We start from the raw sequence: 13,087 nt of genomic DNA on the forward strand, positions 1-13,087 counted from the left end.
TCTTGCGAGTCTGTGGGTCCACAAGAATGGGATCCAATTAACCGGATAAAGCGAGGACAAAGGATCGAGCAGATAACCACGAGATTCAGCACCAGCTGTTAGTAAGATGAATGTAACTTTCAGGTAGCAAGAAAGATACAAAATGAAGTGTGTGATTTTCACAATTGTGGTTAACATCAGGGATACTGTATTCAGATTCTGACTCCATGGTGGAATGGCTTTCTTCAGAAACTAACAGTCGTTCATCTGGTCAAGATATCCCCGTTGAAAAAGTATGTGCAATATTTTAGTCAGAAGAACTGGATTGAAGAAGTAACTTCGGTAAACCTTGATGCAGACATGAGGATAATATTAAAACGGAGGAGTGGCAAGTAATGCTGTGGACCGGTTTTAACTCGTTCACTGTAGGGTACAGTGGCGGTCTCTAGTGAACAATAATGAATCTTCGTGTTTCATAAAAGTTGTCGATTTTATTGGCAGTTTAGTGACTGCCGAAGACAATCTCTGTCCTCTGTTAAAAAGAGGGAGGGGTTAATTAATTAATTTTAAAAAATTTCGTCTCGTCTGCAGTAACCATGTGTTTCAACACTCTAACGCCGAGTGGTAACAATATTCTTGCATTTTATTCTTACGTGTTTCATGTGGTTTTCACTGTAAACAGCGATTAATTCCTTGGACAGCGTTAACCATTTGCTCTTTGTAATGGTGAAGTGTAGTGTTTTCTTCGCGGTTCGGGCTGAGTTCTTACGTAATATTTAGACGAGCTTCGGCTTCAAAGGGTTAACCAGTCGATCTTTGTAATGGTGAAGTGTGGTGTTTTCTTTGCGGTCCGGTCCGAACTTTTAAATTTTATTTAGACGAGCTTCGGTTTCAATTAATGAAATCAATGCAAGTGGTTAATGTTTGGACAGAGACTAGTAAATTCTTCAGCGTTGTCTCCGTGTTCCCTGCTTTTCTCTTATAGCAGTACATAAAGTGAACTAACATTTACCACAGAAGTCGTTTCTGTTCTACGGGGCAGATCTAAAACGCATTTTCCATGGTATTTTTCTCATTCAAATAACACTTTTCACAACCAATCAGATACTCAAATAGGATGTGTATCTTTTTTTTCATTTTCTTTTTTACTAAAGGTTGTTATAAGAAGGAACAGCCAGGCTGTAGGGGTTTGAATACGAATTCTTTTATCCTCCCCACAATGTTGTAACAAGCTCAACAGCGAAAAAAATTCAAAGAGGGTAACAGAGCGATTGTATCCGGTACAGACAAGATACGGGTATCCGTTCCAGCTCTTGGAGATCTGATCAAACGTGTAAAATGGCTGCTTTACTGAACTAAACAATACAAATTAGGGTTAGGATGCTGGGGGCCTCTTCAGGACTTCCTTTAAGGGTTCGGGGGGGGGGGGGGTGAGGACAGAAATGTAAGAGATGCGGGCGAGCTGGCAGGTGAAGCAGAATTGTCTGATCTTAAAGTACAGTTCCAGATTTATCATCATTGATACTCTAATATTATCGGAGGATAATATTAAAATGTATCTTGGATAAACGAGGTTGAGACCACTGTCGGGCTGTTGTGAACACGGCAATAAAACTTTGGATTCTCTTACAGGAGGAGAAGTTCTTGACTTCCAGGGTGACCATTAGCTTCTCAACAAAGACTGTTCCGTGGAGTTTCTTACACTTCTATACCGCCGATGGAATATTTGCCCCATTAATTTCACGATACAAGATTTTTCCTTCACAACTTATAATTAATGGTGGATTGTCAGTAATTTCTGACTGACCTCCAGTGACATGACCTACGTACCTAACACCACTAAACTGTCTCCTGATGTGATGATTATGTACTGGAATGGATACATAATTTACTCTCTGCCACGAAGGATTAACTTAACCTCAGTTGACTCATGTTCCTTTGGTTTTCAGCAGCTGAATTTGAAATACAGAAAGGAAGCTTATGTTTTCCATAGCGAAAAGTTGGGGCAGACAAAGGAATCGTGTGTATAACAGGAAGGAAGGAGATAGATCATCATGTTTTACACAGAAGAAATGCGAAAAGAATTACCAATTTCATACGAAGACATGCAGAAAGAACAGAGGGGGGGGGGGGGAAAGAAAGACGAATGAGATCTGGATAAGAGAACGAGGGCTATTTTTGTGAGAATGAGAATAAAAGAAGGTGAAAGAGGGAGAATATTAGTGAAGAAGATGAATAATTTACAAGGGGAACGAGTTGTGGAGGCCAGGAAGATTCCATGATGATGTCTAGATAAGACAGGAATGCATCGTCCACAAAAGACGGAAAATGAAGGAATAAATCCCCCCCTCCCCTCCCCTCCCCTCTGCATTTCCACTTCCCGGAGCAAACGAGGCAATTCTGCAGCAATATAGTTCCAGAAAGTGGTTTTTATTTAAGTCTTTTTGACAGGATGTTTCATAAAAGTTGTCAGATACCAACAAAATGCCTTGTGTCTATAATTTATATTTCCTTTAATGTTACATGTGGGATAGGCATTCTTTTCTACAGCGGCTTACCACGTGTCATGCCTCACTTTTTATGATTTCCGTGCCCACCGGCAGTGAAATTTTTTAAAAAAACAGATTTTTGACTAATTGCCTTTGGTTAAATGGCCTTAAGGATGCCCCTCACACCTTGGTTGACGGCGTCCTTACGGATACCCGATAACTTAAAAAGTCCACGATCTTAAACTTCGGCATCCATAGATATTATTGCTAAATTAGGTTACTGTCTTTTTCTTCAGTCAGTACATACGAATCCCGGGATTGAGGTTTTAAATATCTCGAAATCTCTCCTCCCATAATTCCTGTCATGTCATAAGAAGAGATTCATAATTTGCAATGTTCACCGAATAATTATTACGGTTAAAAATACAAAAGTTTGTTTGACAAGCCCGAAGGTGACCATTCGTTACACCTGGTCGTAGATGGGCGGATAATATTAAAAAGGAAATATAAGATTATAGGGTTGGACGACGTGGATTGGATTCATCTGGCTGCGGATGGGAACTGTGGGCTACTATTTTGAACATAGTAATGAACCTTCGACAGGACAGACATTTCATGACGAACTAGGATTTTACGTTCTCACGGCAGTGAGTCCTAAGATGGCTGTCTTCTGGGTTCTAGTCTGGTTGAAGTTTACCAACGTTTCGGAGGTCATTACTGCCTCCATCATCAGGGCCGTATGGAAGCAGCAATGATATCTGAAACGTTGGTAAACTTCTGCCACACTACATGGTGTTACAACGCAGAAGACTGCCATCTTCATGACCAGCTGAGCAATATCAGCTTCTCAAGGTGGACTCTGCTCCATGAGTTAGTTTCTTACGTTTTACTTCGTAATGTATGATATTTTATTCTCGTTGATTACGTCTGTTTGTATTCCAGAAACAGAGTCAGTGAGATATCTAAAAATGAACAAGGAGCGGCCTTAAGACACAAGAAGGAAATGACGAAGCATCCAACCAGTCCGTGTAGTGAATTAGATTTTAGCTGCCTTCGGAAATGGATTATGGCTTATCGTAGAGAAGGGTCGGGTGTGATGAACTGCGGGCCCCGGAAATGGAATGTTCCGGTCTGAAGGTAACTTCCACGATTAATGTGCGCGATCTGTTCTTATCCCTATTAGCAACCCACACTCGGAACTGTTTTTTTTTAAGTTTAATTTGTCAGTTTAACCTGTTACATGTTGCGTATTTTTCACGCGAATAATCATGAATTTGATCTCAGAATCTGAGGGCCAGGATGTGTGACGTAAGTAGCTTTCCTCATTGTTAAGTTCGTGGAAACAAAGTCGTTGTGACGCATCTGAGCATCTCGGAATGACTTTGAACTGGCTGGCACATTCCAATGCGTCTCTTAGGTGTAAATACAACGTTCTGCACGCAGCCCACACAGATGTTTTAGCAAGGGTAATTAACGTTATTATTTTAATAACTAGCGACGTCTTGAAACACTATTTTTCAACTTATAGCCGTAATTTGTATATTAATATGTGTAGACAAACTTAAAGTGAATCGATTGTACATAATTTACCTTTAAAACTATCAACATTTAAAAGATTCATTATGGTGTACAAATCAGTATTATTTTCTTATATTACTAAATCAGCATCTTTCAAGAGAAATTGCATTAGAAAGATTACAGGGCTTTCACAGATATCATTAAAGCGGAATAACTATAATTTATATACGTTCTTGGCAGAGATGATCCAGAAGTGGTTTGCCATTGCCTTCTTCTGTGTGTGTGTGAGTGGAGTAATTGTTGGGATGCCACGGAGAAACCGGGGAAGCCCCCGGAGGAAAACTCCGTGATGCCTAGACCACGGCCTTGCCCAACACAAGTTATAAATTTGAGCACCACCGGGAATTGAACCCGGGACCCCAGGCTTACAAGGCTACAAATAAAAATAAAAAAACTATAATTTAAAAACCCAGCAGTTCTCTTAATTTAAAACGTAGTCTTGTTTAATTTTGAGTTGCATTATGTCTGGTAATCTCTGTATTAAATATTATTCTCATTCTATCGATATGACTAAACCTTCAATGCTCAATGATAGCTGTGTGTACCAACTGCTTTAACACACAGTAATCCTGCATTTTTCTAGCAGCGTGTATTCACGTATGGGTTTCTTATACTCAGAACATATTCTATTTCCTTACACCGTTCATAAGTAACCCCCCCCCCCCCCAACTTGTCACCATTCTGAGTAAAATGAATCAAGTTTAAACCCTTTCATCCTCTTTCTCAAAGATTCATTTTAATATTATCCTCCCGCTACCATATACTTATACGTGCTACATTCTCTGTCCACCTGATACTCATTGATTTCATCATAATCCGTTTAATTATTTTTATTTACGTTTAATAGGCAGTAGATATAGTAACTCTTAATTATCCTTGTATATACGTCTACTTATTCGAATGACACGACTTTTCTCGGTCATGGCAGTTAGTAAAGCACTGGATTAGACGAATTAATTTCTTGGCAGAATTTTTGTCTGTTTACAACTTAAGTGCAATCCTTTCTCTTGAAGGAATCTTACACTTATTTCGCGAAAGTAAAATCACATACGAAGTTATAGCAACAAACTTTAAGTCGTGCGATTGGGGTGAGAGGTTTGAATATAAATAGTTGTAAGAGTGAATTTTACATTATGACGTAAGAGAAACTTGCATCTCACAAACTAAGCAGTTAGTACGACCAGACGTACGTGAGAAAAATAAATCGATCATCGATACTTTAGCCTTCAGTAACAACATAAAAATTCAGAACTGACTGTAAACTTTCTCCCGATTTCTCGTTAAGACTGCTGCCGTTTTGTTGACATTTTCTTGTTCCAAACTGTACGTGGACGTCGAAATAATCTTCGAAGTGAATCACCACATTCACCGCTGTGTTATCCGTCTACTGTGAACACTGTAAAGAACATTCAGACTCCACAGAAACTGGACATTTCACCTGAGCAACTATCAGCTTCTTCGAAAGGCTTCTGCTCCAAAAAATTAATTATCGTAAAGCAAACGAGATAAAGATTACAATTTCGTTTTCAGGTCCTTTAGAGTATAGAAAGTAGATGAACTTGTTACAAAGAGTAACACTAATAACTTCGCGGACCTGCGGGCCGGATATGGCCCGCGGGCCGCTAGTCTTATCACGCTGGTCTAGACCAAATGTGATTCACTTTGATACGTCAAGTATTAACTGTGAATTCTTTGCGCCGTGTTTTGGAATCTGTGTAAAGAAGTAATATATTTAAAAGTCGACGTTACACGAACCTCCCCTGTGTTTAATAGCCCTTCTTAATTCTATTATGTAATTTAATTTTGTTACTGAACTCTGAACATGACCGCGTTCATTACCAAATCCCGAGTCCCGTAATATAACAGTGATTTTTCATGAAACTAAGTTAGGCGAAATATGGGTTTTGAAAGTTGACGCTAATATATACCATTAACTCAAGGTGATATGTCACAGACTGTACCACAAGAACAAGGTTTCCATATAAATGACACAAGATGGAGTCAGAAGATGCATACAAGACAAGGAAGCAACGTAGGATGAAAAAATGTGTATAAAAGCAGGGGTGAGAGTAATGTTATAGAATTTGTCAACCCACCCTCTTAAAACCTCCTTACACTCAGTAAGGGGCTCATGACCTCAAAATTCTGAGATACGCTTAATTTATGCCTTCCATTGAGCTGTCAATTAGAGTGAGCCGATGTTTAAGATTTGGAACCAACTTAACACAATAAGATTTCTTGTAGTTATGGTTGCTGTACGCTATTAAAAGACATGTGTGGTTAAGGGAAATCCAACCTTATGTACAATACGGATTTTCTGTGCTAGCCAGAGTGAGCGTGATACTGGTAAAGTGAGATTGAAAGCGAATATCGATTCGAACAGTGGTAATCTTATTTACTTCAGTCCTCACGTTGTCGTTTCAGCTGTAAGATTTTCTACGTAGAGTGGAGAATGACAACTTTAAAAAAAAAAAAAAAATAGACAGGAAGACAAAGATTCCTCCGTTACATATAGGCCTACATATCTTTGCGGTATTCAGCATCCTTTTTCTACTGAATTCAAAAAAAAACATTCATGCGAAATTGAAGTGAAAAGTTGCAACACCTGTGATTAAATTTATTGTAATGTCGCCGAGAATATTTTTTTTTTTAAGTTGATAATTATAATTCTATCTGCAAAAGAAAATTAATAAAATTTATTTGAAAGAAACTGTTCGCACGAATCCCAGAAATTTAAGATTCTCATTTTCTTTACAGGTTTTTCGTACGATAATAAAATATTGGCAAAAATGTCGTTTCCTGAAGAGTCTAAAATCATCTACTTTCGTTATAGAACACAGTTTTCTACACAAGCGCCCCATCCTTTAACGACGCCTGACAATGGAAAGTCAGACACACAATTTATGCATTCCATAATCCGTCTGTTTCGATTTTGGATCTGTACGCTTGTCTGCCGAGACTCAATCCAAATGTTTGCTTGCAGTGTACTATCGCAGCGTTCTATTATGCGTGGGCTTAGTTTAGTTCGGTCCACTTGGTTGTTACCGGTGGGCTTTTGTATTGGGGGGGGGGGGTGTCAAGTAGACAGTTCTAGCGTTCCAGTTAGATGCAACAGGGAGACAGGAGGTTTCTCTATGCAAATCAGAACAAGCCCGTACAACACTACAAGCAAATCAAAACGCAAGCCGGCCTGCGTGTGATGATCCAACGTCGCTCATTACCATGACAACAGACTGACAACGGTTTCCAGAGGACAGACTAACTGGACCCCACAGTGACAGTGTCAACTCGGTGCAGTTGCTAGGGGGGGTCACTCCGTCTAACGAGAGCGAAAATTCTGGCAGAAATCCTATTTGCGAAACCAGGAAGACCAAATTTACCTCCAGACAACGTGAATATGAGGAATTGGAAAGGTCAGCTGTCTCACTGTCGTACATGTGAATGAGTTCTAGCCATTATAACAGTTTGTTCCCTTTCTTCAATTGAACTCGATAGATCGACGTGGGAGAAGGGTGGCGTTGGTAGTTGCTGGGGTTACCAACATTGCCGTCATAAATATCCCTCTATACACGCAGTGTGAAAGGGAACGAGGATTCCACTCTGTAATCCGTCTGTTTTATTGTCGTACAATAGAAAAAGCAGCTACTTGTTTCGACGCATCTGTTCCCGTTGTAAAAAGTAATACAAGGATGTAGATAGACAGCAAATGGCCTGTAGCTGTCTGGGGTTGCAGGGGGCGGATGCTTCGTCGAGGCGATTGGTGTCCCGACGCTCGGCGTCGGTTTTTTTTATTGTTTCTCAAGGCATCCGGGTGCCTACCTGCTATAAATGAGGCATCTCTTGTAGATGAGAGCTTCGTCTCACTTTCCGTCTTTGGCATCATCGCGACGCTCGGCGTCGGTTTTTTTTATATTGCTACCAGTGGTATTCGGAGGTTTAGCTGCAGTGAATGTGGACAGGCGCCGACAGTCTTGGCTTCGTTTTTCCTACTTCGCGGTTAAGTGTATTTCGAGAACCACTTGTGTTAAATATGACGTAAGTTTCTGTCGACCGAAAACCGAAGTTATATATTTATGGAAGGGTTTAGGTGACCTTCGGATTCAAACTGTTAAATGTATTCTCAGTGCATAATTTTACCCTTTTCGAAAAGCTTAATGACTTCACAAAGTAAAAAAAAATGCTATTTATTTAGGTGTAATATAATTTCTGCATCGAAGATATGAGCTTCTCCCTTACAATTAGTGCCATCGCTTTACTAAAACCGTCAACATCTGCAAGTAGTACTGTGCCACATGCGAAGTTGCATGCCGGATTGCAGTTTTCTTCTCGTGCTTTTCAAACACGACCGACAGATAACCTGAGTTTTAAAACGAAGGAATTTCAACGTGTCAGGCATGGTCTGCCCGTTTCCTGTTGAATTTTACATAAGATAAGCTAGAGATATATTTCCGGATAGCTAAAACCAACTCCGATCCTTGGATATTCCTGTGTCTTGCTTAATATTAACAGTTCCAAATCGAAATTCGTCTGAATATCACTTAAAAATTCAGTCCGTACCGCAAAGAAAACACCAAAATTCACCATTACGAAGATCAACTTGTTTACCCTTTGAAGCCGAAGAGAGAGAGAGAGAGAAAGAGGAAATTGGTGGGGGAGAAGTGAGAGACACTTCGATATCTGGGGGGGAGAAAGAGCATCTTATAGCTAGAAGGTCCCCAGGCAATGCCCGCTCGTCCTTCTGGTAAGGATAAAGTAAGAGTGAAGGCGTTAGTGTGATGATTGGCATAAAAGACGGAATTTTGAAATTTTGTATTAGAGAAAGCTGAGGCTATTAATTTGGAAGTTTAATACATAATTTAGAAGTTCCTACTGAGGGGAGGGGGGTAAATTTTGACGGCGTTAAGGGGTGGTAAATTTAGATTAATTTAAATCGGGAGGGCTGCATGAGAAGCTTGCAGTGGCAACTTGGAACTTGGGAACTCTTCTGAATAGCGCTTAAAAATTCAGTCCGTACCGCAAAGAAAACACAACACCTCACCGTTGCAAAGATCAGCTGGTTAACGCTGTTTAAGAAAATAATCGCTGTTATTTTGTGAGTCATACTAAACTCTCTGTGTGCAAACAAGCAGAGTTAGTGATTTTTTAAGCAGACGTTACATGTAATCACCTTTTTTTTCCATGAAAGTTAAAATAAAACAGATATTTGTGCTAAAATTGGAAGCAGTGGATAGTTGTGATATCCTCCCTTATTATTCTTGATCTTCCAAGAAATAGCTTTACCAAAATTATGTCTTTATATTCTGCCCCCCGTTCTATAAGCATTTACCCGGGTATTTCACACCCTACATTTTATTACCCTAATATGAAGTCAATTTTGTGACGTCATGAAGTTCCACGTTAAAGTGATGCACTTCTAAATGATCGATTTATTTAATATTTGTTTGGTACAAATATTTTCCTAAACGTTGTTTTCTAACCCTGTAATTTATGTTATTTCTTCTTAACAAGAGACCTCGTTTGACAGCCGTACAAAGCAATTGCTAAATTGTTTTGCTGGACATGTAAAGGATTGCTTTATTATACATCTTACTGAAAGCAACGTAAATCCACAACCGTTCCGGTAAAGGACAAAATCGTTAGAACTCGTGATGGATGTATGATTGCGCACCTGAGTGAGGTAATGTAATGTGTCTCTACGCGAAGCATGTTGATTTACAAAAATGGACATGAGATTTTCGGGACTCTGTTTAGGCGATACAGTACATAGCAATTCATCTCTTGTTATTGTTATTATTATTATTATTATTATTATTATTCCATCTATTTACCACTTTATAGGGTAGTAGGGCAGAACGCTCCTTTCGGAGCTCCTCGGAGGGGGTGGTCAAGTTTTTAAAAAGCAACCAACCCCTCCTTCGAGGGGGTTGGTTGCGTTTTAAAATCTTGAGCATTGTTGTGTTGTACTCGGCATTGTTGTGTTCCACAACAATGCCGAGTTTGTTTATAGTTGACATTGTTGATGACGTAATTTATTGACGACGACGAAATCACAAATTTTTATAATATAAAGAAGATTTACTTCTGTGTACCCGAGACAAGCTTTGCCCCTAAGGTACATAGGGCAGCAGCTATTTCCGAAATACATTATTGTTATTATTATTATTATTTCAAAATACAATAAATTCGTTCATTCTGTTAATAGGAATAACGTTGTAGCTTCACACAGGCTTAACATCGATGAAGGAATAAAGTATCAGCTTTAAGCTCCTGCCTATTTAACCCCAGCGAACTAACACAACCCCAGTACCCATTGGAAAGATCTGTGTTGACCTCAGAGATGATCTCGTAATTCTAATATCCGCCAGTCTTTTGTTATGAGCGTAATCCAAGTTTGTTTTTGTTTATTTCTTGTTAATTTTTTTTCCAAGGCAAATATTTGGTCCAGAAGTATGTGATACAGGATGTTCAAAACGTTTCTGTACGGTAGGTTCGTAATTGTAAGCCTACAACATGCGTAGATTGGCAACATGCATGTTGGTAGCGTGGTATTGTGACAGCTGTTTGCTGTTGGCATAGCATTCTATGCAGAGTGAACATAATTTTGAAATACATTTTTGTAAATAAATGTAAACATAATTACATATTTTGTTTTCAACGTCATAGAAAATTTTTGAACATCCGGTATGACATATACGCTGTTCTACGATTTATTTGTTCTTGCAATGAAAGTTGACGATAGAATTTACATTTTAATAAAGCCATATACAATGGGGACATGAAACAGTGGAGAGACAGCTCCATGCCATCTTAATGTCCTTGACTGTTTTTTCAATGAATAATGTAAAGCAGTTCTGTGACCGCTCAGGATAGCATACAACATAATATATATTCAATTCAAATGTGTGTGTGTGTGGAGAGATTCGAAACAATTTTGTACCAGACGACCTTCGAACGAAACTTAACACAAAGGTGTTCTGTTTTTCTAAAGGGAATGACCCTCTTTATCAAACAAATAAAAAACCTAACCACTCATAAGGACCAAGACAGCAACCATAACACTCTTGTAGTATGAATATAATAGCTTCTGTGGACCATTAGATGGTTCATACGACTTCAGACCTTATCAGCTTAGCTAGCAATCGTACTAGCTTCATTCGGAAATATTTCCGAAGTTTCCCGAAGTCTCGGACATTGTGACGTTGCATGACGTCACCAGTTTGAACTTCGAGCAGGCAAACGAGTTGCTGTCGACAGTCGAACGCTTTGCAGTCTGACGGTATGAGCACACGTAGTAGGTAGCGCTGTAGTCGTGGCAGGGCGAGAGTAGTGGATCGCAAGTTATCGAGGAAAGTTTTGACTAAGTATATTTAATCTAGTGCGCATTTGTGCCGTGTAATTTGATTGTTTTGTAGCTGGATTAACATGACAGCTATATTTGTGTAGAGTAAGAAACGTGTTAATGTTACTTTGAAGCAAGTTTATTACAAGTACTTGTGCTATTGAATATTATTTCGCAACTTGCCGTGTGATGTTAGTCACTTGTTTGACCTTGGCGTAAGGTACCGACTTGTGCACTGCGAGGAAAGGTGTGTTTCGTGTGTAGATTTTTCAGTACTATTACCTAAATGACTCCATTATTGCTAACATCTTACTAAAAAGTATTTAAATCGATATTATATGTAAGACTGTTGCAATGGAAGTGCAGTGATTTGTTGTAAGACATAGTTTACCGTGTTTCAGCAACGGTGTTCATTATGGGAGGTGTTTTTGATGGACGTATTTGCAGATTTTTTGTCTGGACAGCATTTCTCACTTTCCTGCTTGTAAGTGCTGATGACATCCAACAGCAAGGTATGTTTCTGAGAATTAATCTTTTGTTTTTCTGCAAGGTGTTGCCCCCATTTCATCTGGAGCACAGAGACTCCTCTGTCGCCGCGCCTTTTGAGGTTAACTTTCCGGTGTTGCGTTGTTTTCAAGAGTTAAAGTAGGCTGAGGATGGTTACAGAAAACCTAGGGTGTGATTATAATTGCTTATTAAACCCACGTGTAATAATTTTCACTTGTTAATTAGATTTTTTTATTTGTAAACGAATTGTCGGTGATCCTGTAACTGAGATAAACGATATATGCATGTAAATGATTGTTTTCATATTCGGTATGTTTCGAACAAGAATGCAAAAGACATTGGCTTTGAAAGAATTCTAAGAATTTTCAGACTCGTCGGAGTAAGAATTTATAATTAACTTGCTAGACCAGCATTAACTTACATTATATCACGGCTATTGCGAAAAAAATATTGGAAAATATTAATATCAGCAGAAAATAATTTCGTGGAGAAGAATGCTGGATAATTCGTTTTTGACCGTAGAAAAAAAAATTAAACGTTGACAAAATTGTGGGTAACACGATTTAATTTACAGAAAAATAACAGCGGAAATGAAAGAACATTTTCACAGGATGTAAAAGGTATTTAGGTGGACCTATAAAACACGATGGAAGGATTCTTGCTTTGCAGTAACAGCCCTCACTATAAGCCGAATGTTGGAAAGGTGATGATGAAATTGCTTTTCTAACCTTGACTGAAGTCAGACCTAACACAGGTCGGCTCTTATACACGGAACAGTTTGTCTCAGTTTCGTGCCCCATTTAATTATTGTTGCTTAATTAATTATTGGATTCCAAATGCTTTAATTTTTAAAAAATCGTACGAATTATAATTCGGACTGGGAGTGTTGGAATAAGTAGAGATTTGCAGAAAAGGTACGCCATATTTTTATCTTACTAGGACAGAACGCTCCTTTCGGAGCTCCTCGAAGGGGTTGGTCAAGTTTTTAAAGAGCAACAAACCCCTTCGGGGGGGTTGGTTGCGTTTTAAAATCTTGTGTAAGACACTAAACTCGGCATTGTTGTGTTGTACTCGGCATTGTCGTGTTCCACAACAATGCCGAGTTTGTTTATACTCGGCATTGTTGATGACGTAAACTCGGCATTGTTGTGTTGTACTCGGCATTGTCGTGTTCCACAACAATGCCGAGTTTGTT

At 39.0% G+C, this 13,087-nt stretch overlaps 1 protein-coding gene across 9 annotated transcripts in view; it reads left to right on the top strand.

Moving 5' to 3' along the window:
- shg (DE-cadherin) overlaps window positions 1–13,087 on the top strand; it is a 406,513-nt gene that overhangs the window by 195,467 nt on the left and 197,959 nt on the right. For 4 of the 9 annotated variants that reach the window (XR_015538089.1, XM_087359669.1, XM_087359673.1 and 1 more), the window contains exon 1: window positions 11,296–11,897. The exons of 2 other annotated variants lie outside the window; for them this stretch is intronic. Coding sequence is in view for 6 of the 7 variants with exons in the window: in XM_087359669.1 (XP_087215795.1) it covers window positions 11,801–11,897 (97 nt within the window). In the remaining variant the exon portion in view is untranslated. Of the gene's footprint in view, window positions 1–11,295; window positions 11,898–13,087 lie in introns of those variants that run through there. 3 more of the 9 variants (XM_087359670.1, XM_087359675.1, XM_087359672.1) reach the window with 2 other exon arrangements.

The sequence above is a fragment of the Zootermopsis nevadensis genome, unplaced genomic scaffold (assembly GCF_977971745.1).
Source record: "Zootermopsis nevadensis isolate Lab colony 2312 unplaced genomic scaffold, Znev_1.0 Znev_ptg000032l, whole genome shotgun sequence".
Lineage (NCBI taxonomy): Eukaryota > Metazoa > Arthropoda > Insecta > Blattodea > Termopsidae > Zootermopsis > Zootermopsis nevadensis.